At 50.0% G+C, this 25,576-nt stretch overlaps 4 protein-coding genes across 6 annotated transcripts; 3 read left to right on the plus strand and 1 right to left on the minus strand.

Annotated features, from left to right (window-relative positions):
• The first annotated feature begins 512 nt into the window (after window positions 1–512).
• Window positions 513–17,260, plus strand: LOC121601396 (acetyl-CoA carboxylase-like). The gene is given in 12 exon segments (XM_041930214.1): window positions 513–853; window positions 1,051–1,576; window positions 7,822–7,939; window positions 8,833–12,032; window positions 12,118–12,380; window positions 12,455–12,617; window positions 12,685–14,804; window positions 14,889–14,969; window positions 14,972–15,162; window positions 15,242–15,583; window positions 15,671–15,805; window positions 15,886–17,260. Coding segments are annotated over 12 exon segments (7,440 nt in total). The 5' UTR covers window positions 513–684; the 3' UTR covers window positions 16,018–17,260.
• Window positions 17,261–18,587: 1,327 nt separating this feature from the next.
• Window positions 18,588–20,270, plus strand: LOC121601391 (cell division control protein 6 homolog). Its single transcript, XM_041930205.1, has 2 exons — window positions 18,588–19,056; window positions 19,121–20,270. Exons 1-2 carry the CDS (start codon window positions 18,686–18,688, stop codon window positions 20,160–20,162), a joined length of 1,413 nt encoding a protein of 470 aa, XP_041786139.1. The 5' UTR covers window positions 18,588–18,685; the 3' UTR covers window positions 20,163–20,270.
• A 103-nt stretch (window positions 20,271–20,373) lies between these two features.
• On the plus strand, window positions 20,374–22,062 carry LOC121601393 (intraflagellar transport protein 46 homolog). 2 transcript variants are annotated; one of them, XM_041930210.1, is made up of 4 exons: window positions 20,374–20,653; window positions 20,726–20,795; window positions 20,956–21,260; window positions 21,338–22,062. In XM_041930210.1, the coding sequence occupies exons 1-4, from the start codon at window positions 20,468–20,470 to the stop codon at window positions 21,764–21,766; spliced, it is 990 nt and encodes a 329-aa protein (XP_041786144.1). In that variant the 5' UTR covers window positions 20,374–20,467; the 3' UTR covers window positions 21,767–22,062. The 2 variants fall into 2 exon arrangements, with proteins under 2 accessions (XP_041786144.1, XP_041786143.1); XM_041930209.1 differs by having other exon boundaries at window positions 20,376–20,653; window positions 20,908–21,260.
• LOC121601392 (rubber oxygenase-like) lies at window positions 21,795–25,575 on the minus strand. Of its 2 annotated transcripts, none has more exons than XM_041930206.1 (7): window positions 25,443–25,575; window positions 25,111–25,332; window positions 24,899–25,007; window positions 24,612–24,818; window positions 24,421–24,546; window positions 22,447–22,557; window positions 21,795–22,372 (listed from the first exon to the last, which is right to left on the minus strand). In XM_041930206.1, exons 2-7 carry the CDS (start codon window positions 25,142–25,144, stop codon window positions 21,904–21,906), a joined length of 1,056 nt encoding a protein of 351 aa, XP_041786140.1. In that variant the 5' UTR covers window positions 25,145–25,332; window positions 25,443–25,575; the 3' UTR covers window positions 21,795–21,903. The 2 variants fall into 2 exon arrangements, with proteins under 2 accessions (XP_041786140.1, XP_041786142.1); XM_041930208.1 differs by having other exon boundaries at window positions 25,548–25,565.
• Between the last annotated feature and the right edge of the window lies 1 nt (window position 25,576).

Raw genomic sequence — 25,576 nt, forward strand, 5'->3', positions numbered from 1 at the left:
AATAATCCCTTCCACAAATTATATTTTCACAAATTCCTTTTCAGAAATACATGATCCTACGGGAATTATGTATTGTTTGTTAATTCTTGTTTTTTTTTCTTGGAGTCCTTTTTCATAATAAATGAATCTTTCAGGGAATTTTCAAATTTATGATTCTTTAACTCTTATCGAAGAATTTTTCATTATATGGAATCGGAATTAATTTGCGCTTACCAAAATTTAATTAAAATGTATTAAGCCTTTCTCTAGAAATAGGAAACTACAATACGCTTAAGTTTTTCCTGATTACTTAGGAAAAAATGACGTAAAATCTAACCACGGGTATTTACTGATTTCAATGCCACTTTTCTCACACATTGCCGACTGTACAAAAACAAAACTGTACGTCAGTTACAACAAATTGTAATCAAACAAATCTTCCCAAGCAAAAACGATACCTACCTACCGCAAGCACACAGCGATTTACCTTTGACGTCATTCCCTTCAATTCACAGATTTCCGAATCGTCATCGTGAAGTCGTGAGGCGTGAGTTGACGGCGTTGGAAGTGTATCGTTTCAGTGGGCGCTTGACAAACGGCCGTGTTCCGTACGATTTGCATTGCTTGAATTGTCCAATTTGACCTCTCTGCAAGTGCGAAGGGTACGCACGGTCACGGTTTGAGCCGTACACTGGTGTCGCCCAAATGATCTACCTTGTGGTGGCCGGGGTCATACTGTTTGCGTACCTTTTCCTGTACGACTGGTGGACCGACGGTACCGGATCGTCCACCGTTGTTCGCCATGGTGCGGTGCGAAATGTAACCGTACTGCTGGCCGCTACTGAACCACGTGGAAAAGCAGGGACGGTAGCCAGTACGTAGGTTTTTTTCCCTCCCCTTAAACCAAACCATTTTGTTATCGCTCTTGCTTTGAGACATTGTTTCTTGTGTTTCCGTTGTACGTTTGTTATAATTATTTAATTATGATTTTCTTCCTTTCGAGATTACTGTTTAATATTTGAATTCATATTCTTAATCTGTGTTTGTTTCGTCTTCTTTCGGTTGCTTCAGGTGACGCGAGTACTGCGGACGGTTGTGACACAGAACCACCCATCGGAGTTTTGACGAACGGCAACGGTTCCGCGCAGGCTCAGCCGATCGTTGACGCGGCAGCAGTGGAGCTGGTCGCACAGCAGATCAAGCAGCAGGTGTCCGTGTCGAATGCCAACTTCCTCTACGACCGTCCGCAACCACGCCGGCAGCAAAAGCAGAAGCGACTGAATCGTCCCCAGGACCGTCCGTGCTTGGTAAACGGTCGGCAGGAACGGTGCGCTGAGACCGAATCCGTCGACACGAACGATAACCATATCAAGATGGAAACCACAACCGACTCGGTCCCGGCAACGACGGGCGAGGAAAACAGCAGCGCCGCTCCGGGGCAGGAGCGGGCCAGCTTCATCGTCGGCGAAGAGGACAGCCAGCTGGACGACGAGCTGGAGGCGAACGATGCGTTCCCGCAAACGATGGAGAACGGCAGCGGTCTGCGGAGTGTTTCGTCCTACGAGATGAACCTAACGGAAAAAAGGCGCCGCTTAAGGTAAGGATCATTGTCGATTTGTTTGTGGCGCAGCTAAGAATGATATGTCTTTTTTGGTGCGATGTTCTGGTTAGTAGATGTGTCCACCAAACAAAGGTCACTTGCGCGTATGTATCGAAACCAACCCGTCCGCAATCTGGTCGCGGTCAGCGGACGAATCCGGCATTCGTTCTGCTTGACTTCTGCCAATGCTAATTCAATGTCCGCAATGTTTAGGTAATTGGTGTGAGGCGGATTCAAACACGAATGGAACCAAAAAATCCATCAAAAGGTACGAACTTCCCGGTGCTGTGTGTACTCGAACCGTGCAAATAAGGTTCGATGTTTTTGCTCTTACCTGTCTTACCGCCTGCCCAAGTCTATTTACGCGCGCTGACGCGACCAGCTCTATTTGACTGTCTGCGGTGATGATGATGACGCTGGATGGGTTTGGACACTGAAGTACGTTCGGAACTCATGGCGAGACTTTAGACTCATGCCGCTTAATGACGCAAGTTTGAAGTGTTTTCGTTGGGCCGAACAATTTGTCTGCTAAAGTGTCGTCGGGTTTTTTCTGCCTTCTTATCGTTCACGCGTTCATTGTTTGTAGTGTGTGTTTTTTGGGCAGAATGTAAGCTTATTTTTTCTATCCTTGAAATGATAGAATAGGTTTTTGTGCATGTAATGACGTAGATACTTGTTGCGAAGATCTTTCGCCTTTGGTAATGACGTTAATTTACGATAGTTTGGTTTTGGAGATCTCTACAATTCTTCTGGAAAGATGATCAAGCGATGGGAAATGAAGTTCAAATAGATCAAAGAATAATGAAAGATACTTGTAGGAAATTCAAATGGACTGATCAATTTCGATAAGCTTCTTATTACTTCCAAGCGAAACCTTCACCATGCTTGATGTGTATGATTTCGATAAACGAGCACAATTCGATTAGATTCACGCGTGCAGTTTGCCTCGCAATATCAACATTTATTTCACACACGTGAAGGTTGCGCTGCTGTTGAAGTACATTTAACTCTGCGCCCGACTAAGGGAGCGTGCAACAGTGTGAGCCACCACCACCTTGTGCGAGGCTCGGCAAGTACACGCGTGCATACCTAGAGAGTGGAGAGCCTACACATATGCACCTGTTACTGCTGCTGCTGCAACCATCTACTGCCGTTCAGCCAATTAAGCTCTCTTTTTTACAACGAGTTGGACCACCTTTCGATACCTTCACGCACCGTTTTGGAGCCTCTCTCAATGAAGCTTTAGGGAACCACGAACCACTCTGTGCGCCTGTGTATGTGTGGGTTTTTTTTTTATATCGTCTGTTGTTTTCATTCCATCTCAAGTTACACTCGACACGCCGATACATCGCCCCACCACACCACATGGCGAAGCTTTTCGATCGCGCAGGTTGAGATTCGCGCTTTTGATTGTTTTCCGGTTTCGCGGAGTGACTCACTCTTTCTCTCTCTCGCTCTCTATCGCCGTGTTGAGCTGCCGCTGGGGCTCCGAACTTTCGGTTCGGTGACTTCAACGATCAGTTGTGAGTGAAACGTGGCCAATCTCGGTAGTGTGCCGGAACTGTACTGCGGCCCAAAGGCAGGCTGCTGGTGGCGAAAATAGAGGCGCGCGCGCGCATTACACACAAACCACAGTACAGTGTGGCCCTTTGGATCATCGTCTGTTACAGTGGCCGCGGTGTGGCGTGGCATGTGATGCAATAAAGCCTAAGCCTTTGAGTTTTCCAGTGCGTTTTTCCGTGGCACCGTCATTACAGCTGAAGTGTCCCACCCGGTTCTAATTATACTGTGTGTGTGTGTGTTTATGTGGTCATTATCGTCGTTCGTGTTGTGCACGCCGTACCTAAATCGATTGCTGCCTGACATATAGCGAACCTGCAATATGCAGGAGTTCCCACTGGATGCAATTTCTCCAGGAAGACAATTAAACCTTTTAATTGCTTTCCAATCCCTTCCGGAGCGGGCGGAAGACGGGCCACCAGTACGGAATGTGGCCTAATTTGTTTTTGAAGCTGAAATGCGTGGAGTGTGTGCCTGTGTGTCTGTGTGCCCAGTAGTAACGGAACCTAAGGTTGCAACGGTATTCCATGCCGGTTTGGCCACGACGCGTACGGGGCGCGTACTGTTGAGAGAAAGTTTCGGGTCGTTTAAGTGCTTTGGTTGCTTTTTTGTTGTTGTGGTTACTAGCCCGTTCCGTTGTTTTTTTTTTTCAATAGAAGCGTCCCTAGGAAGCCGAAGCAACGTCTCCAGTATATTAACACACGCGTCAGGTGAAACTTGGGACCTGATTTTGGACGTTTTTTAGGTTGATGCTTACAATCTTCACCAAAAACTCAACCAGCCTAAAACCGGTTGTGTTGTGTGTTAAACACGCATGTGTGTGTGTGTTTGTGAGAGCTTTTCAGTCTTTGCAATGTTATGCGCTACGTCTTAGAGCTCATCTTCACCTTGCCCCAACGGTGGCGTGTGAGACCTTGGGAAGTATTTGGCATACATCTTGGAGCGCTTCCGTAAAAAAATGGTAATATGTCTGTGTCTGTATAAGTAGAGCGAAACAACAAAAGCATAGAAAACTCACAAAACCCACTGAAAGATTAAATTAGAAACTAAAACAACCGCGTCATTCATCCGGTCTGATCGGGTGATCGCTCTCTGATCTACTTTAAAGTGCACTCAAGATAGAGCCGAAAATAAAAAAAAGCTCAAAGCTCTCCATGAATTAATCCGTCGACTTGATAGCCTTACCTTGCCTTTCACATTATGTAAGACGGGCACGAGGACTGTAACAACAACCTGCCACGGAATGTGGCCCGATGGAGACCGGTTTGCCTTGTGTTTGCATCATGCGAACATCCGCTTTGCGCGTTCGATCGACCCACCGTGCTCCAACGTCACCAGATGGAAGAACCTTTCGTTTGCCAGCTTTAAAAAAAATCCCCAAAAACGAAATGTAAAAGTTCCCCCTTTACAATCGAAAGAAGCTTTCACATCACGCGATACAACCGCCCGGAGCGCCGCCGCGCACTTGTTGAACGCATGTCCGCTTTCCCTTCGGGGCGCTTTCTGGATTCGGGCGGTCTTATTGGCTTTACTGAAGCCTTGGGTACTACGTGTCATTGACAAAACGTTGGTGCATTTCTCGCCAGTTTGATGAACAAATTGTAGAACGGTTCGACCGACCGACAACAGTCTGAAAAGGGGCTTTTTGCTCAGCATTTAAAAGTGACGGTTAAAATCGCGTCGCTCCGTTGACGAGTCGCGATCGACAGTAGGTCAGATTCCTTGTGTAATCATTGTGTGTATGTGTGCCTCTCCTTCCATTAGCAGCGAATGCACCTCTTCTCCCTGGGTGGCCCCTTACCACAGTTCTACTAGGGTGCACTGGGTAAAAGTCGCGTCAGCTGGCTTTGACAGGTTGCAATCGATTTATGTAGTGCCGTGCCGTGCCGAGCTGTGTGTATCTCTGTGTGACCCAGTGGGAAGACACACCGCTGGCTCCCATTGCTGGAACATATAGTTTTATTTTATCGTTCAATTTTCCCCTAAAGGACATCGTCTGTGTGTCGTTGTGTGTTAGTGTGTGTGTCTGTGTGCGGTGTCTTCCTTCCTTCGCCGCCTTGGTGATAGCGAAATAGTAGTGAAAGTGCAAAAGATATTGATTTTGCCGTGATTGAATTATCACGCCACCGGTGCGAAATACACGGGCCCTCTCTCTCTCTCTCTCGTTCTCTCTGTCTGACCCGCCGCTTCAGCAATCTCGGAAATCAGCGGAAGAAGTTTATCAGCAAAATCAATACATTCGCCCCGTGCGTGGAAACCGTGTGTCCGTGTGTCTTGGCAACAAGTTACCGCCGAAAGTGGGGTTTAGTGCATCGTCGTCGCTTGCTGCGAGCAAAGCAGCTTTCTGCTCTGTGTGTTGTCGTGTAGTTTTGCAGAAAAGAACGAAAAAAGCAAATATTGGGCAGCCCGTGAGCCGGCTTGTGTGCTGCTGTTGTCTGGTGGCCAGCGAGTGGTGGTCCTGGTGCTACGAAAACACGAAACCGACCATCGTGGTGCTAGTGTTGGGTTCGACCGTACTGCTGCTCGCCCTCGCGCGGGAAATAATGTTGAAGAGAAGAGCAAGCAAACGATTCGTGCTGGCAGAAACCGGTGAGGAAAGCACCTGGAACACGACCGCAGATAATGAGCAAATAATGGCAGCGTCGTCACAGCAACCGCCGCCGCCGGTGATCAATCTGGAGACGGCGGTCCCGAGCGGCAGCACCAGCGCCAGCAGCAGCTTCAGCGAGGACAATGGTGGTGGAGTTGGTGGCAGCAACAGCAGCAGTGGCGGCCAGACCGCCGCCCTGCTGCACGATGGTGGAGCCGGTGGCGATGGGCTCAAGGTGCCGCTGGCCAACACGCTGCATCTGTCCGTGTCCGGTGGTTTAAAGTTAGTATTTGTGTTTTGTTTTGTTTTTTTTTTTTCGGTGGAAATTCTGGTTGAGTTATGCTGAAAAATGTTAAAAAAAAAATATGTTTGGCGATTCATTAAGCAAACAGATTTTAGAAGCATCAACAATAATCCTCCCTTTTGGAAGTAGATTTTTGAGAAGGATTGCATTTAATTGTGAAATCTATAAACCTGAGGCTGTTTTTGTCTGGTCTGCGAAAGTGAATTCTTCTTTTCTTGATGATGATGATATGTGTTGGCCTTCGTTTTCCTGTCCTACTATAAAATCTTGTTTAATTACACACACTACCCATGGATACGACGATAATTAATTAGTCAGTCTTTACTGCTAAAGAGACGGGTTAGGATAGGTATTGAACCATTTAACGCCTTGTACGAACTGGCGCGTCTTTTGAATAGACCATCGGGCTGCTCCCGGATCATAGAGAATACTGTCCAATATATATGCAAATCTTCCTCTCGCTCATCTCCATCCAGTTTACGTCTTCTTCGTGTGTAGTGTAATCGATCGCTCTAAACATGATCGAGATTTTTCTGCTCATTTGTACACTTTACACTATATTTTGGCCTCGTGTGTGTGTGTGTGTGTTCATAATCTTGAACACGTGTGCAATATTCGTCGCTAGCAGATATTGCGTGAGCTATAAATCCTCCTTCTCTCCCCCGATGTATCGATTGTTGCTTTGGAATCAGCTCAAGCGACCTCCGAAAGGTATCGATAGAGACAGTCGGTTTCGATATTACGGTCCAACGAACCGCCCGTGCGACCGTACCAGACCTTCAAATGACAGCAGCCAACCAAAAGCACCGCCGACGACGGTCATCCCTTTCTTGTTCGTCTTCCCCCTCCGTACGCGTACGACACGGTACACATATTCGTGCGACGGTTCATCTATTTTGAAGATTTTGTGCAACAGTGACGGTTAGCGTAACAGCCTCGGAGTTACGAGGTACAGTGTTGCCTGCCTGCCCACCTGTGCCCACTGCCCCTTTGCAAAGATGCTCATATTGATGGGCCTTCCCCCTGCTCTGCGCCTGGTGGCAAACCCCGAACCTCCGGTACCGTAATAATGGTACTGCCTTGAAACGCTACCCAGTCGAAAGTGAACCAACGAAAATGTGTTTGTGTGTCTGTGTGTATGCTAGAGGTCTTCGGGTGGGGTACTGGGGCTGGTCTGCGACCGATTTTGCAACCATCCCACAGTGCTTGGAAGGTCCTCGGCTGAGTCGTTTCGGTGTTGTTGTTTTCGAAACTGGCCATTGTTTCGCTGCTTGTGTGATAAGCTTGCGGGGCTGCTACCGAGCCGTTTGCAGTATCTCTGTGCAATGTCTTAAAGTGTAAAACGTACTAAAAAGTTTTCCAAATCAAAACAAGTTTTTTTTTTGTTTTGCGCCATTTCGGTTACCAATTGAAGAACAAAGTTTTAAATGAAAGAGAAACACGCAAAAGCGGGCAGCAAAGTTCTTACCGTGCTGGATACGTTGCTGTGCCGTGGTCGACTCAATGAAGCGCAGCCTCCATTCCCTTACCCCGGTCTCGCTAGCCCGGATGCAGATGTAGTTCCCCGGCACAGTGCGGAAACGCAAACCGAAACGGGATGGATGATGTGGTTAGTGTTGTGGTTGTTGTTTGGCCCAAGTTCCGTTCTTATTCACTCCCCCAAAAGGGCGGTCTCTTTGATGGATGGGACTAGCCTTCTTTTTCTAATGTTTCGCTGTGTACTACTTGCAAATATGTTTGTACATCGTTTTCTAACCCCTTTCTGTTTTCGCTTTTTTTTCTTTTTAGGCCAAGTATGTCCCATGGCACGGGACTGGGACTGCAGCGTGGCCAGGAACGTGACTTTGTGCTATCGACGACGGAGGAGTTCGTTAAGAAATTTAACGGTACGCGTGTGATCAACAAGGTACGATCGTCGATAGAAACACGAACCCCGGGAAGGGTGGGAGTAGCGTGTCTTTGCCAATTCTAAACGTTTGTCGGAAGATTTTATGACGTGTGCGTGACGGAAGGCCCTTTATTTTTGCGACCACCTCGCGGAGGATTATCGCTCAATGTCGAGCGTGGTAATTGCGGCTGTTAGAAGCACTGGTACAAGTTATCATCCTTATTGTAGTAGCTGTGAGCAATTACGGTTATTAATGCACGGCATGGAAAAAAATGGTTGCTACCTTTTCAACAAAAATAACTCCACTAATGGTATAATTTGTATCATTGCTGCTGCGGCGGATGTGGTTCATATAAATGCGTCTGTCTTTGCAAAGACTTTTCCTCGATTCAATGAGCACACCATGAGCAAGGGAAAATGTATCGCCGTTTAAAGGTCATGTCGGAAGCTCGATCGCAGCATTCCATCAGGCGTGTCGACGATCACCTTCAACCAGCGTTTGGGAAGGCATTCCTCTGCTTTGTGGTTTTTAGTACAATGTGTGCTAAAACGTTGATAACCTTACGGGCGCATTTTAACAAGTATGATCCAATCGGTACAACCACACATTGCACATCGCATTGACATTCCACACACAATTCTCGCCACGGGCCGCGTGGCAATTTATTGCTGCATTACTCCCTCTGGCGAGGGGAGGTAAGAAAAACCGCCTCGTCACTCCGACTTTTTGCACACCGCGTCGCGATCGCCATGTGCGCCGCGTAACCGACTAATTACACAATAATACATTTTGCGCGTTTAAAAAAATCGCTCCCATTGCTGATCGATGGGTAGAGCCGGATCGATTTTGTTGTTGTTGTTTTGCTTGCCCCTCATCTCAACTAGTCACTTTTCCTTTCTCAATCCCGCAGGTGCTGATCGCAAACAATGGTATCGCGGCGGTCAAGTGCATGCGCTCGATCCGCCGCTGGTCGTACGAGATGTTCAAGAATGAGCGCGCGGTCCGGTTCGTGGTGATGGTGACGCCCGAAGATCTGAAGGCGAACGCCGAGTACATCAAGATGGCGGACCATTACGTGCCCGTGCCGGGCGGCTCGAACAACAACAACTACGCGAACGTGGAGCTGATCGTGGACATTGCGCTGCGCACGCAGGTGCAGGCGGTGTGGGCCGGCTGGGGCCACGCGTCCGAAAACCCGAAGCTGCCGGAGCTGCTGCACAAGAAGAATCTGGTGTTTCTGGGGCCGCCGGAACGGGCCATGTGGGCGCTCGGCGACAAGGTAGCGTCCTCGATCGTGGCGCAGACGGCCGAAATTCCCACGCTACCGTGGTCGGGCTCGGAGCTGAAGGCTCAGTACAGCGGGAAGAAGATCAAGATTTCGAGCGAGCTGTTTGCGCGCGGCTGCGTGACCACGTCCGACCAGGGACTGGTGGCGGCGGGTAAGATCGGCTTCCCGGTCATGATCAAGGCGTCCGAGGGCGGCGGTGGCAAGGGCATCCGGCGCGTTGACTCGCCGGACGAGTTCCCCGCCCTATTCCGGCAGGTGCAGGCGGAGGTGCCCGGGTCGCCGATCTTCGTGATGAAGCTGGCGCGCGGCGCCCGCCATCTCGAGGTGCAGCTGCTGGCCGACCAGTACGGCAATGCGATCAGCCTGTTCGGGCGCGACTGCTCGATCCAGCGCCGGCACCAGAAGATCATCGAGGAGGCGCCGGCCGTCATTGCCGACCCGGCCGTGTTCGAGGAGATGGAGCGGGCGGCGGTGCGGCTGGCGAAGATGGTCGGGTACGTGAGCGCGGGCACGGTCGAGTACCTGTACGACTCGGAGGGCAAGTACTTCTTCCTCGAGCTGAACCCCCGGCTGCAGGTGGAGCATCCGTGCACGGAGATGGTGGCGGACGTGAATCTGCCCGCCTGCCAGCTGCAGATCGGCATGGGCGTGCCGCTGTACCGCATCAAGGACATCCGGCTGCTGTACGGCGAGAGCCCGTGGGGTAGCACCGTGATCGACTTCGACTGTCCGAGCCAGAAGCCACGGCCGTGGGGGCACGTCATCGCGGCCCGCATCACGTCGGAAAATCCGGACGAAGGGTTCAAGCCGAGCTCGGGCACGGTGCAGGAGCTGAACTTCCGCTCGAGCAAGAACGTGTGGGGGTACTTCAGTGTGGCGGCGTCCGGCGGGCTGCACGAGTTTGCCGACTCGCAGTTCGGGCATTGCTTCTCGTGGGGCGAGAACCGGCAGCAGGCGCGCGAAAATCTCGTGATCGCGCTGAAGGAGCTGTCGATCCGCGGTGACTTCCGGACGACGGTAGAGTATCTGATCACGCTGCTGGAGACGAACAGCTTCCTGGACAACACGATCGACACGGCCTGGCTGGATGCGCTCATCGCCGAGCGGGTGCAGTCGGACAAGCCGGACATCATACTCGGTGTGGTGTGCGGTGCGCTGCACATTGCCGACCGCAAGGTGACGGATGCGTTCGCCAGCTTCAAGGGCTCGATGGAGAAGGGCCAGATACAGGCGGCCAACACGCTGACGAACGTGGTCGACGTGGAGCTGATTGCGGAGGGCGTGCGGTACAAGGTGCAGGCCGCCAAGAGCGGGCCCAACACGTACTTCCTCGTGATGAACGGGTCGTTCAAGGAGGTGGAGGTGCACCGGCTGTCCGACGGGGGCATGCTGCTGTCGCTCGAAGGCTCCAGCTACACGACCTACATGAAGGAGGAGGTCGATCGGTACCGCATCGTGATCGGCAACCAGACGTGCGTGTTCGAGAAGGAGAACGATCCGTCGCTGTTGCGGTCGCCGTCGGCCGGCAAGGTGATCAGCCTGCTGGTGGAGGACGGTGCGCACGTCTCCAAGGGCCAGGCGTACGCGGAAATCGAAGTGATGAAGATGGTGATGACGCTGAAGGCGAACGAGGCGGGCACGGTAACGTTTGTGCGCCGCCCGGGGGCCGTACTGGATGCGGGCACCCTCATCGGACACCTCGAGCTGGACGATCCGTCGCTCGTGACGAAGGCGCAGCCGTACAAGAACCCGTGGCCGGTCAGCGAGCACGTGCAGATACCGGAAAAGCTGAACCGCATCCACTCGTGCTACAAAACGATCCTGGAGAACACGCTCGCCGGCTACTGTCTGCCGGACCCGTACAATGCGCCCCGGCTGCGCGAGATTATCGAAAAGTTTATGCTCAGCTTGCGCGACCCGTCGCTGCCGCTGCTCGAGCTGCAGGAGGTTATTGCCTCGATCTCGGGCCGCATACCCGTGTCGGTGGAGAAGAAGATCCGCAAGCTGATGCAGCTGTACGAGCGCAACATTACGAGCGTGTTGGCCCAGTTCCCGTCGCAGATGATCGCGAGCGTGATCGATAGCCATGCGGCCACGCTGCAGAAGCGAGCCGACCGGGACGTGTTCTTCCTCACCACGCAGGGCATCGTGCAGCTGGTGCAGCGCTACCGCAACGGCATTCGGGGACGCATGAAGGCGGCAGTGCACGAGCTGCTCAAGCAGTACTACGCGGTGGAGTCGCAGTTCCAGCACGGCCACTACGACAAGTGTGTGGCGGCGATACGGGAAAAGCACAAGGACGACATGGACGTGGTGGTGGGCACGATCTTTTCCCACAGCCAGGTGGCGAAGAAGAACCTGCTCGTGACACTGCTGGTCGACCATCTGTGGGCGAACGAGCCGGGGCTGACGGACGAGCTGGCCGCAACACTGAGCGAGCTGACTTCGCTCAACCGGGCGGAGCACTCGCGGGTGGCGCTGCGCGCCCGCCAGGTGCTGATCGCGGCCCACCAGCCCGCGTACGAGCTGCGCCACAATCAGATGGAGTCGATCTTCCTGTCCGCGGTCGACATGTACGGGCACGACTTCCATCCGGAGAACCTGCAGCGCTTGATCCAGTCGGAGACGTCGATCTTTGACATACTGCACGATTTCTTCTACCACTCGAACCGGGCCGTGTGCAATGCGGCGCTGGAGGTGTACGTGCGCCGCGCGTACACGTCGTACGAGCTGACCTGCCTGCAGCATCTCGAGCTGTCCGGGGAGGTGCCGCTGGTGCACTTCCAGTTTCTGCTACCGACGGCTCATCCGAATCGATACAAGTAAGTTACGGGGGCGCTGTTTAGGGTTTTTATTGAAGAAGCAAAGTAACATTCCACTAAATTCCGATTCTGCTTTGTTGCACAGCTCGGAAGGTAACGATCCGGACGCCATTCCGGACTCGTTCATGCGCACCGGCTGCATGGCCGCGTTCGATTCGTTCGAGCACTTCAATCAATATTCGGACGAAATACTGGACCTGCTGGAGGACTACGCGTCGCCGGTGTTTGTCAATCCGAAGGTGCTGGAGGCCGTCGATGGGGGCGATTCGGACCGCCGGATGAGCACGTCCATCAACGTTTCAATTTCCGATCAGGTGAATCGTATCGTTGAGAGTGAAGCAGCCGCACGTAAGTCATTTTGTTTAAAAAAATGGAGAAAATCTTGTGAAAAAGCTAATGTTTATGCGGTTTACCCTCTTTAGCGAGGCCGTCGGATGCGATCCATATTTTGAGCATTGCCGTGCGCGACATGGGCGATATGGAGGACCATCAGATGGAGCAAGTGTTTGGTTCGTTCTGCAATCTGCACCGCGAGGAGCTGCTGAGCCGCCGGGTGAGACGTATCACCTTCGCTGCGTTGAAAAAGTAAGTCCACAATTGGCCAATGAGCAACAACGACACAGAATTAAACATTTACATTTGCTCTCCACAGGCGACAGTTCCCGAAGTTCTTCACGTACCGTGCGCGCGACCAGTTCGAGGAGGATCGCATCTACCGGCATCTCGAGCCGGCCTGCGCCTTCCAGCTGGAGCTGAACCGCATGAAAACGTACGACCTGGAGGCGCTGCCAACGGCCAACCAAAAGATGCACCTCTACCTCGGGCGGGCGAAGGTGCCGAAGGGCCAGGAGGTGACGGATTTCCGCTTCTTCATCCGGTCGATCATACGCCACTCGGACCTCATCACCAAGGAGGCGTCGTTCGAGTACCTGCAGAACGAGGGCGAACGGGTGCTGCTCGAGGCGATGGACGAGCTGGAGGTGGCGTTCTCCCATCCGCAGGCGAAGCGCACCGACTGCAACCACATCTTCCTCAACTTTGTCCCGACCGTCATCATGGATCCGGCCAAGATCGAGGAATCGGTCACGAAGATGGTGATGCGGTACGGGCCGCGGCTCTGGAAGCTGCGCGTGCTGCAGGCCGAGCTGAAGATGGTCATCCGGCAGACGCCCCAGTCGCCGACCACCTCGGTGCGGCTCTGCATTGCGAACGATTCCGGCTACTTCCTCGACATTGCCATGTACACCGAGGTGACGGATCCGGAAACGCACGTGATCAAGTTCCAGGCGTACGGTAGCCGGCAGGGCCCGCTGCACGGCTTGCCCATCTCGTCCCCGTACATGACCAAAGATTTCCTGCAACAGAAGCGCTTCCAGGCGCAGTCGAACGGCACGACGTACGTGTACGACATACCGGACATGTTCCGCCAGATGACGGAGCGGCTGTGGAAGGAGTTCTCCAAGGCGCGCCCCACCGAGGACATCCGCATCCCGGAGAAGATTCTGCTCGAGTGCAACGAGCTGGTGCTGAACGGCGACAGCCTGGAGGAGATCCAGCGGCTGCCGGGCGAGAACAACGTCGGCATGGTGGCGTGGCGCATCGTGCTCGCGACGCCGGAGTTTGCCAACGGGCGCGAGATCATCGTCATCGCGAACGATCTCACCTATCTGATCGGGTCGTTCGGGCCACAGGAGGATCTGCTGTTCTACAAGGCGTCCGAGCTGTCGCGGCAGCGCAAGTGTCCCCGCATCTACATCTCGGTCAACAGTGGGGCCCGCATCGGGCTGGCCGAGGAGGTAAAGTCGCTGTTCAAGGTCGCCTGGGAAGATCCGGAGGAGCCGGAGAAGGGCTTCAAGTATCTGTACCTCACCACGGACGACTACAGCAAGATCGCGAACAGTAACTCGGTGCGCGCGATACTGATCGAGGACGAGGGCGAGCCGCGCTACAAGATAACGGACATCATCGGCAAAACGGACGGGCTCGGGGTGGAAAACCTCCGGTACGCCGGCATGATTGCGGGCGAAACGTCCCGCGCGTACGAGGACGTGGTCACGATCTCGATGGTGACGTGCCGCACGATCGGCATCGGCTCGTACCTGGTGCGGCTCGGCCAGCGCGTCATCCAGATCGACAACTCGCACATCATCCTGACCGGCTTCGCTGCGCTGAACAAGCTGCTCGGCCGGAAGGTGTACGCGTCCAACAATCAGCTCGGCGGCATCCAGATCATGTACAACAACGGCGTCACGCACAAGACGGAAACGCTCGACCTGGACGGGGTGTACACGATCCTGCACTGGCTGTCGTACATTCCGAATGCGCGCGGCGGCATCCTGCCGATCGTGTCGCCGAGCGATCCGATCGAGCGTATGATCGACTTCACGCCCACCAAGGCACCGTACGATCCGCGCTGGATGCTGGCGGGTCGGTACAACCCTGCCAATCCGTCCGACTGGGAGACGGGCTTCTTCGATCGCGGTACGTTCGCGGAAATTATGGAACCGTGGGCCCAGACGGTCGTGACGGGTCGGGCCAAGCTGGGCGGCATCCCGGTCGGGGTGATTGCGGTTGAGACGCGCACCGTCGAGGTGACCATACCGGCCGATCCGGCCAACCTGGACTCGGAGGCGAAAACGTTCCAGCAGGCCGGCCAGGTTTGGTTCCCGGACTCGTCGTTCAAGACGGCGCAGGCGATCAAGGACTTTGGGCGCGAAGAGCTGCCGCTAATTATCCTTGCCAATTGGCGCGGTTTCTCCGGCGGACAGAAGGGTATGTAACGATTAAATTAAAAAAAAAACCTTAATAGATGCACCCGCTTTATGAAATTTTCCGTCGTTTTTCCTCCCCCCACAGATATGTACGAACAGATCGTCAAGTTTGGTGCTTACATTGTGGACGGCTTGCGGGAGTACAAGCAACCCGTGATCGTCTATCTGCCCCGAATGCCGAACTGCGGGGCGGTGCGTGGGCCGTGCTGGATCCAACCATCAATCCACGCTACATGGAAACGTACGCCGATCCGGAATCGCGCGCCGGTGTGCTCGAGCCGGAAGGTATCGTCGAGGTGAAGTACAAGGAGAAGGACATTGTAAAAACCATTCACCGTCTCGATCCGACCGTGCTGGAGGTAAGTCGAAACCGTTTTGGTTTGTTTTCGATGCTCAATCTTGCTTCAATGCTAATGCTTCCGCTATTGCCCAAAACAGCTCAAGAACCAGTTGGCTGCCGCGGGTGAAAACAAGGAGCTGGTGGCCGAGCTGGAGAACAAAATCAAAGCCCGGACGAACGCGCTGCTCCAGAACTACCATCCGGTGGCGGTACACTTTGCCGACCTGCACGATACGCCCGAGCGAATGCTGGAGAAGGGCTGCATCAGTGAAATCGTGCCGTGGCGCAACTCGCGCACCTGGATCTACTGGCGCATGCGGCGACTGCTGCTGGAGGAACACTTCATCAAGCAGATCCTTGAGGCGCAGGAAGGTCTGTCGGTGGGACAGGCGAAATCGATGCTGCGCAGATGGTTCGTGGAGGACATGGGAGCTACGGAGGTAAGTTTTTGGTGCCCGAAATGCAGTCCACCGCTAAGAAAAATACGGAATTTAATGTACAAAATATGGTGTCCTTTCTCTTATCAGGCATACCGTTGGGAGGCAAACGAGTCGGCTGTGGAATGGTTGGAAAACCAGAAGCGTACCGACTCGACCGTGCTGCGCAATATCTACGCAGTGAAAAAGGACGCAATAATCTCACAAATTCAGGAATCATTAAGCGTAAGTAGATCTCTTCCGATGTGCCCGTCCTTGTAGACGACCGATTAAATATCTTCCTTTTATTCATCTTTTTTTATTAGGACTGTCCGGAAGCAGCGCTCGATGCGATAGTCGGGCTCTGTCAGTCTCTGTCGCCCGCACAGCGTGGCGAAGTGGTCAAAACGCTCGCTCAGCTAGATTTCAACGATAAGGAGCACACAAGCCTTGGATGACAACGTAACAATTGTACATAACGGAAGCGCTCGAAGCGACGACGTTAAGCCTGATAATATTCTGTCAGCCAAGCAGCAAACAAGCTAAGAAAAGACAAGTTACTGAGCAGCGATCGTAGGATAGAAGGATTCTGAGGCGAATGAGCACACACACACACACACATTTAGCGAACTCAGAGATAAATTGTTAGATTAGAATTGAACAATATTTACACGTGTTTAAAGGCGAACGGGAAGGACAGAAGGGAAAGTAGAAACAGCTCTCCTCCAAGTTGCTGCCGCGTCTACCATCGCTGAATCGTTGTTAATACGCAATTAAAAAACGCAATTCAATTTCGCACACTAGAATGTACGCAACAGGTTCTTTCTAACGCATGTAGAGCGAGGGTGCGCTTTTTTCTTCGTCATTGTCGTCATTTTGGTGGCAACATCTTTACACACGCTTTAGCGGTAGCAAAGAAAAAGCATTGAACAAACAAACAATTTTGCTGTTTTCGACACCTAAAAAAACTCACCATTAAACACGCGCACATTAGCACCTACCGGTGACGTAGGATGTAAATGGGTAATGTGTAAGAGATGCGAAGATTCATCCCTTTGTTGCACGAAACACGCGTGCATAGAGGATTTGAAACTTTATTTAAAGCACTAAAGCCGAAGAAGGAGGACACGCCACGAACACATTAACACAAAGTACCACAGAAACAAAGAAACAAAACACACACACACACAAACACACAAATGTTCACGTTGGAACTGGTACGGTCGAAAACGCGAATTAAAAATTGAAATAATTAAACGTTTACTAATTGAACCTAATTCGAGCTAATAATGTACTAAAGGCAAGGAAGGAGAAGGGCCGTCTCAAAAGAAGCCGTGGAGAACTATAAAAGAAAAAACAAACCTTTGCCTGTAGGTTCGTTCTTATTAGACTGTACTGAGTTACGCGACGGTAGGGTACGTTCGTTGTTAGAAGGAACGAGAGATTAGTTGTTAGTTGCTCCTGTTAGTAATAATGGATGGGCTTTTGTTCTGGATTCGTCCCGATAGTGCTAAGGTAATGCTTTACGTTAATTTTGGTTTCATTCACTATTCGTACTATGTACTACTATCGGAATTCCGTCGTGCTCTGGTTAACATGAAGATGTATCTAGTTAAGTTGGGTCTCTGCCGATCACTTCCTGCGGAACTCGGTTTCTTTAGGGCAATGCAAAATGGCTTCAGAATAAAATTCGTAAACCTATATTGGAGTCGGGATTGAGACGTTTGCTAATATGAAAGAAATGCAATGTTCCTGTACTGTACTGTACAGTACCAACACCTCAAAATCTGGACTTCACGATCTAGGAATTATGGATTGATGGACTACAGAACTGGATCTGAGTAGAGGACTAAATGGTGTCTTTTAGTAGCATTTTGATGAATACCTCTTAGATACCTCAAAAGTTAATTCCGAATTTATCCTGGATCCCCTTGACCAGCTTGACGACGCCATAACCAAGCCGTAATTCAATGCTGCCTGTGATCGTTACGAACCTGAAATGTCGCGAACTGCGTTTCTAAATTGTATTCGTTCTGTGCGTCCATCGACTTGACAAGATCGTACTAAATAAAAACACTAGAGTATCTGTCTCAACATAGGCACTGATCCTGAACCTGCACAGTTTCTGAAACTGATATTAAACATTTCCCAAACGTGGAACCGATACTGAAGCTCTCCTGAAGCTACCCTTTTCTTCTTCTTCTTGTTTGGCTCAACAACCGATGCCGGTCAAGGCCTGCCAACCCACTTGTGGGGTTGGCTTTCAGTGACTTATTGATTTCCCCCCATAGCAGGATAGTCAGTCCTACGTATGGCGGCACGGTCTATTTGGGGCTTGTACCCATGACGGGCATGTTGCTAAGTCGTACAAGTTGACGACTGTACCATGAGACCGGCTCTACCCTTTTAGCTACCCTTTTACTCGGGCGTAAAATGTTCCGGAGGAGGAGAAAGGTCCGAAAAAAGAGAAAGGAAAAAGGAGCAGAAAGGTCCCAAATATTTATCGCATATGGAACCAGGTTTAGAATCCATGCTCTCAGTTCTTGTATCCGATTCCAAGCACGAATCCTAAGCTACATTCGGAGCTTCATTGCTCGTTAGTTGTGAACATTAAATAGAAATTAGATGAGAATTATGCTTCACATCAACAAATCTAGCAGAACATATTTATAACAATATATTTTTATGTAACGGAAAAATTAAATTAAATGCTCCTGTCGGGTCCATTCCCACATGCCCATCCCTACAATTTAGCGTCATGTTTGATAGTGATGTGCATAGCTTTTGCTGAGCAATAGTTCCAGAGGAATTGTATCGAAATGTATTTGTCGATGTCCATGAAAGATGTTGCCTTATTTGAAATTCTACATTGATTTTCTAACATTTTAGATAAATGAAATTGATTCTAAAATTGCTCGATAAACCCATCAAAGATTTCGATTCTCCCACTAGGAACGGATCGCATCGCCGGATAGGATATGATTCAGTCTCGGATCGTACTGAACATGTCCCCCCCAGCACTGTACACATCAGCTGTTGCACGGGCGGGAAAACGAGACAGCTTTGAGCGCGAATTGTTCACAGCAAAATAACGGTGAAAACAGTACCCAAGCACACAGTCCAACTATGCATCGTCGCACTCGCCTAAGTTTACGTTCCTCTTCAATCAACGACAAGGAAAACGAACATGAACAAGCGCAACTAACAGCATCGCCCAGAAAGCGTCGTTCGAAAGTGCCGGACAGTAGTGTGAAGGATGCCGAACTGCCGGAAGAAGACGGCGCTAGTTCACCGAAAAAAGTGGCCCGCAAAGCCGGTCGCCCTCCTGCACTTCCACCGGCCGTGGAAGACGTGGAGGAGCAGGAAGATACAGCTCACGGTACAGGTGCGTCAGATTTGGTAGGAAAACTGCCCGAACGGGAGAAAGAGTACGACGAGCTGGTTGGCTTCGTGGAGGGTGTGTTGAGTTCCGATGGGTCGGGAAGTTTGTACATCAGGTAAGCAAGACTATTCCCTGGGTCTGATCGCAATCGGTTAACGCGTGTCTCTCTGCCTTCGCAGCGGACCGCCAGGCACGGGAAAGACGGCCACCCTGCAGCGGATACTGAACCATTCCTCGTTCGCGAAGAAGCTGAAACCCGTCTACATCAACTGCACCTCGATCAAGAGTGTGGGCAGCATCTACAAAAAGATCTCGGAAGAGCTGGGCCTGAAGGTAGGTGGCACCACGGAAAAGCAGTACCAGGGTGCGATCGAGGCGCACCTGGAGCGAAAGCACAAAACCATCATGCTGGTGCTGGACGAGGTCGATCAGCTGTCGAGCAGCAAGCAAACCATCCTGTACAGCATCTTCGAATGGCCGGCCCGGCCGACCGCGCGGCTCATCCTGATCGGTATTGCCAACGCGCTCGATCTTACCGATCGGCTGCTCGCCCGGCTGCAGGCCCGCTGCGAGCTAAAGCCACAGCTGATACAGTTCCTACCGTACACGAAGCAACAGATCGTGACCATACTGAAGGCTAGTCTGGAGGAGTCCAACTCGCTGTCGCGCTTTCCCGAGGCGGCCCTGGGGCTGCTTGCCGCCAAGGTGGCCTCCACCTCGGGTGATATCCGGCGCGCCCTGTTCATTGCGCGGCGGCTAGTGGAGAGCGCGAAAAAGGAGGACCGCAAAACGGGCTCGTCGGGCGCGCCCACCGTGGTCAGCATGGGCCAGGTGATGACGGTGCTGAAGCAGGTGTACGGTGCGTCCCAGACGCTCGGCAACGATCTCGAGGAGGGTTTCCCGCTGCAGCAGAAAATTCTCATCTGCTCGCTGATGCTGATGCTGAAGCACGGCAAAAACAAGGACATCACCGTCGGCAAGCTGTACGATGTGTACAAAGCGATCTGCACCAAGCGCAACATACAGGCCGTCGACCAGACGGAGTTCATCAGCCTGTGCACGCTGGTGGAGACGCGCGGCATTGTCCGGCTGCAGGGCAAAAAGGAGCCGAGGATGCACCGGGTCTGCCTGCAGTGGGACGAGCAGGAGGTCACCTCGGCCCTGAACGACAAGCAGCTGATTGCGAGCATCCTCAGTGATGTTTCCTGTTTGGGGAAGTAGTAGTGTAAATGCGGAATTGTTTTAAGCTTATTTTATTTATAGTGAATTTCTTCTCCTCCGTGAGTGTGTGTGTGTGCGTGAAATGTGTGACGAAATTTAAATAAAAGAAGAAGAAAAAGGAAATCCCTTGAATAATTGTACGGATAGAATGAATCCGAATAAAATCATTCCGAGCGTTGCCATGGTGACGCGGCCCTTTTTTGCCCCAAACAAACGCTTGTTTGGAGTAGAAGAAAAAAGCTGCCCTCCAGAGAAAACAACCAGCCGGGTGGTGCGTTATTTACGCACGAAAACTACAGTGAACGATGGATTTGTATGACGAAATGTACGAAATTAAAAATGGCCGCGAAATTGACGACAGTCCACCGCCGGATCTGGACGTTTCCGGTTCGCTGCAGTTCATCAACCAGGAGGACGAGGACGAGGACGAGGAGGAGGAAGAGGATGACGACCACGAGGACCATCGTTCGGAAGAAAGGCCACTGAGAAAGGTAAGCATTGAGTGTGCGAACGCCCAACAAAAGGATGAATTAATTCCATTCCCACTTCTGCCCGCCCGGTAGGAAAGCTTCAACGAAAGTCATCCGATGAGTTTGCTCGAGGAAGTACCGAAAGCGGGCCGTATCGGTGCAGGTTAGTTGCCGTTTAGATTGTGTCTGTTGCCTGTTAAATGTCACCTGTGCTTCCCTTTCTGTCTGTATGTTTGTGTCCGGGTTTGTCTGGTCTGTATGTCCGGTCGCGCCAGAGTCGAACCCGAAACGAGACAACCTGCGTAAGCACGATTCCCTTACAGACAGTAGCGCCAGCATGTCGGAGGACGAGAAGGAACCGGCGAAGAAGCTGGTCGAGGAAAAGGAGTTCAACCCGAAGCTGTACGATAACATCGACGCACCGAGCGAGGTCAAGGATCTGTTCCAGTACATCCCGCGCTACACGCCCCAGCGGATCGCGATCGACTTCAAGCTGAAGATCTTCATCCCGGAGTTTATACCGGCGGTCGGTGATATCGATGCGTTTCTGAAGGTTTGCCCACCGGGCCCGGTGAGCGAGAAGAAAAGCAAGAAGCTCAACGGTCACATCCAGAACCTTGGATTAATGGTAGGAATGTGGGGTGTTTTTGGCCTCGCCTTTCAAAGCCGGCGCTAATGATCCCTTTTGCCCTCCCTTCGCCACAGATCCTGGACGAGCCGTGCGGCGACCAGAGCGACAGCGTGCTGCTACAGATGAAGCTACGTTCGATCTTTACCAAACCGATCGAAACACCTTCGGCGATCGTGCGCAGTGCGCGGGATATCGATCGCTGGATCACCGAGATCCAGTCCCTGCGGGCCAGCCAATCGATCCAAAGCGTCAACGCCCAGAAGCAACCGGTAGTTAACATCGACAGCCTGATGTCGGAATGGCCGGAGGAGATGGAGCGGACGCTCGATGCGCTTGGGTTCCCGCCCGCCAAGCTGGACTGCAGTCTTACGAGCTACGTTAAGATCGTGTGCAACATTTTCGACATTCCGCTGCCGGCCAGCGAAAGCCAGACGGACTACATCTACGCGCTGTACAATCTGTTCAATCTGTTTCTGGCCATCAAGCAGCAAAACAGCCTCTAGGGGCTCCTAAGCAAAGAAGAAACTTTGGTGAAGTCGTAAAAAAGTTAGTTTGCATTTCACCAAAGTTACATAAAAATAGATAACAGATAGCTTACAGATAGTAACAGACAAACATGAAATCGTTAGTTACGCGCCGTTTACTTCAAGATGCGCACGTACGCATCCGTCACACCAAACGCGTAGATGGCCAGAAACGGGAAGTAGGTGATCAGAAACCGGGACATTACCATCTGCATGTTAAAGTACCACCGGACCAGCGCAATGTTCAGCAGAACCGATTGGATGTAGCACACACAGTAGAGGATAAACCGGGCGTACCGGCTGAACTGTTCGTAGGGCCGAAGTCGCGATTCCGATTGCTTCACGCCCGGCGACGCCTCATCGGCCCAGTAGTGATAGCCGGGTATGTTGTTAAGGCGCATCGTCAGGAACAGGAAGCTATCGAACTCGACTAACGGATTGAAGCACCACAAACCTTCGATGAGCGCTTTACCCATTTTAACAAATTCGGCTGTGCGTTGGAGCAGGGCAGGCTGCAGTATTTCGTTCGCTATCAGCGACATCCGCTGCTCGGTGGTTTCGAACCGATCGGTGCAAGCGTTGAATCTGAAGCATGGAAGGAAACACGGTTATATACACGGGCTTTGGGAAGGAACTGGCGAAATATCTCTGTAACTAACCTCTCTTCGATGCCCATCATGTGGCCAATCACGCGCCACATGTGTACGAACGCATCCATGTCCTTCGGGTCGTACTGGACGCCAAGCTTGCGGTGGCTAATAATGATGTAGCTAAAAGTAAACAACACATGAATGAATGGGTTCGTACTGGAATTTGGCTTTGGTATACAAAAAAGACCTCGTACTGGACAATTTGAATCATTTAATAATTATTTTAAAACATTCTAAGCTAATTTGCGACACGTTCAGATCGTTAAAAATTAGATGGAATATAATTTTACGGGAAAAATTAAAATATTTCCCAAAATGTGTTTAAAATGATCAACTGTTAGTCAACAAAATTAACAAAAGCAATTATGTTGTTTCGTATTTGAATTTAAGTTTATTTCGTATTTAAATTTAGAAGACACTCATGATATTTTCATTTTGTTTATGTTTTTTTAAATATATGTGTGTACCTTTATCAATCACGAACTGCAAGAAACTAATAACCGACAACCTTTTTAAAAATTAAATAGCCACTCGTGCTCAAGGATCGAGATCTTTTAAATTTTGCTTTAAAATATGGTAATATTCAAATATACATATTTAATTGAAAAAGTTGCTACAATTAACAATTTCAAATTTCAAAGTAATAATGCATGTACCGTATTGCTTCGAATTACGGAGGCATTTTTGGCGTTTAATATTTTCTTATTTATTCAATTTTAATAGGTCAAACTTATGTATAGCTCGCTTTTTTAAAGCAAACCTTCTACATTTGAGGAAAAAATAAAGATTTCCAATAGTTTTATTCGAACCATTTCAAAAACTCATAACATTACAACGATATTTTGATTCATATTCCGGAAAGTTTCGAGCTCATGTTTCAAAGTACTGACATTTTGATTCAAATTCCGGACAGCTTCAAGTACAACACATTTTTCTAGTACACATTCAGGACAGCACATTTTTAGTTTTTAACTTATACACTTTTAGTTATGAACGCTAAATTCTTCTTATTGTTATTATCACTGTCTAAAAAATAATTTAAAGCAATTAATCACAATTTACTTCGGCCGTCCGGTATTAAATACAAGATAAAAAAATTTTGCTTCGAATTCCGGACAGAATTTAATACGTGATTTAATGAAATGCATAGCACAATATGATAAAACACTGTTGCTATCAGGTTTATAACTACTTCTACAATTGATTCCGATGTTCTTCAATGCATATGGACAAGATAAATAGGAATTTTAGACGAAATTACACTGTCGCCGGCATCAAAGCTTAGTAGCGGTCAGACACATTTTTAATTGGTTCTAATACATCATGGCAATTATGAAAAAAATTAAAGCGGTATGGCCAGGGACTGGATATGAAAACTGGATTAAATAAACATACCGAATGTTCGGAGTTTGAAGCTGTCCGTAATTTGCATCATAACGGCAAGTGCGCAAGTTCTAGCTGTTCTAGTTCTAGCAACCATTCTATAATAGTATAAAAACTAAATACAAAAACTATAAAAAATATTGCTAATATAATTTATAACTGTATTTTACGCCCATAAAAAGCTTTAACGAGTAGGTATTTGTTCATAAAATTTAAACTGTGTGTTTTCTTTTGAATAAATATGTTGTTTTGAGTAACTTTTTGAACATTAATCCAAACCCAGGATTTTAATGATCTCTTGTTCCATCACTTTGAGAAACTAATTTTTTGAAAGCTGAACAAAACATTAAAAAAGGTATTTTTCACAATTGCTCAATGCATTCTCTATCCGCACAATTTAATGGAAAGTTCAAAGCTCAATTAATTGCAATGTGTTTTACTCAAGACCAGATCCTCAGAACATTATTTTCGTACACGTTCTACCTGATGTCGTTAGTTAGTGCGATTTTTTTGTACAATCCAGCAAATCACCGCTAACGTGTAATCATCTGGTGATCGGTTGCAACAGGTTAATTACTGTTTTTTTTGCGTCATACTTACCCAATGAAGCCAAACTGAGTGATCGCCATGTCTCGCTGGGAGATGATCATGCCCGGACGAACGCTCGATGCCTGTCTGCTCACACCGGCGTGAGTTTTTCTCACAAACGTTATCGATTTCCAGGCTCTTTATGGACGAACAAAACGAATTAGATTACAAACTACAAATTCTTTTAAATTAAAAACCATTACCTAGACGAGGGAACGAAATCCTCGAAGTACCATTCCAGAGTATGCATGATGGTGGCAACGTAGCGCCGGTAGGCCGTCCGCGGCTCGGACGATTGGTTTGTGTGGACCAGCACGCGCAAAATCGACGGCACCGTAATGATGGCGAGCAGTCCGCACAGCTTACCGACGAACATCGCGTAAAAGTTGCGCCTAAAGTACTCTTGTGCCCTACAAATGGGGGGGGCAAAAATCCGGTTAATATCTCCGATCGATTTCACCTCCACGGCGCAAAAACGCATTTCCAGTACCTTTTAATCTTCCCATCGTCGTACCACTCGGGTAGCTCGATGTCGCCGTAATCCACCGAAATGTTCGCACCCTGGTCGAGTGTCTCCAAATAACTCGCTTCCGGGCGAGCTTCACGACGAGACGAAGAGAAAGCGCGCCCAACGGACCCAAGCGGGCAGAGGAGGGGTAAGTGGAAGCTGAAGAAGCGAGCAATCAATCAGCATTTGCTTACCTGGACCTACGTCACTGGTTTCTGTTGCGCCCATGGTGCATGTGCAGGATGTTTCTTATCCGATAAGATTGTGGCCACAATCGAGACTGCAGAATTTGGTGTTTTGTTGTTTGTCCTCTCTTGGGGAAAGGTCGATTCCGAGGGTTACGCGATTATCTTTCGACTGATCGTATTGTTCGCTGCATTTTGTTTACGTACCGAGCAGAGTGAGATGATTGCTGGCTGGTTGGCGATGGGGGAAAGAGGCAACAGATAGCACAGAACACGTACCGAGAAAGAGAGAAAACGATGTGAGAAGAGAGCGCGTGAACGAGGGCGTGAGAAGGGAGTACCAGTGAGATAAATTGAAGAATTCCAAGCGTTTTTAACCCTTAAAGCACTTTTCGTGTAATTTAAATTGTAAAATAAATTCAAACTGGCTTTTTATCTGAACTTACTCTATAATTAGTAGAATCTATGTACAGCC

The sequence above is a fragment of the Anopheles merus genome, unplaced genomic scaffold, assembly GCF_017562075.2.
Source record: "Anopheles merus strain MAF unplaced genomic scaffold, AmerM5.1 LNR4000083, whole genome shotgun sequence".
Lineage (NCBI taxonomy): Eukaryota > Metazoa > Arthropoda > Insecta > Diptera > Culicidae > Anopheles > Anopheles merus.

What these genes read in the sequence shown, in the direction of transcription:
- LOC121601393 (XM_041930209.1), top strand. Translation starts at nt 20,468, where the DNA reads ATGGATTTGTATGACGAAATGTACGAAATTAAAAATGGCCGCGAAATT. An exon ending in AGCGGGCCGTATCGGTGCAG is followed by an intron (nt 20,796 to 20,907) that starts GTTAGTTGCCGT and finishes CGGTCGCGCCAG; the next exon opens with AGTCGAACCCGAAACGAGAC. An exon ending in TCCAGAACCTTGGATTAATG is followed by an intron (nt 21,261 to 21,337) that starts GTAGGAATGTGG and finishes CCTTCGCCACAG; the next exon opens with ATCCTGGACGAGCCGTGCGG.
- LOC121601391 (XM_041930205.1), top strand. Translation starts at nt 18,686, where the DNA reads ATGCATCGTCGCACTCGCCTAAGTTTACGTTCCTCTTCAATCAACGAC. An exon ending in TCGGGAAGTTTGTACATCAG is followed by an intron (nt 19,057 to 19,120) that starts GTAAGCAAGACT and finishes CTGCCTTCGCAG; the next exon opens with CGGACCGCCAGGCACGGGAA.
- LOC121601392 (XM_041930206.1), bottom strand. Translation starts at nt 25,144, where the DNA reads ATGGGCGCAACAGAAACCAGTGACGTAGGTCCAG. An exon ending in GACGATGGGAAGATTAAAAG is followed by an intron (nt 24,819 to 24,898) that starts GTACTGGAAATG and finishes CCCCATTTGTAG; the next exon opens with GGCACAAGAGTACTTTAGGC. An exon ending in GATTTCGTTCCCTCGTCTAG is followed by an intron (nt 24,547 to 24,611) that starts GTAATGGTTTTT and finishes TCGTCCATAAAG; the next exon opens with AGCCTGGAAATCGATAACGT.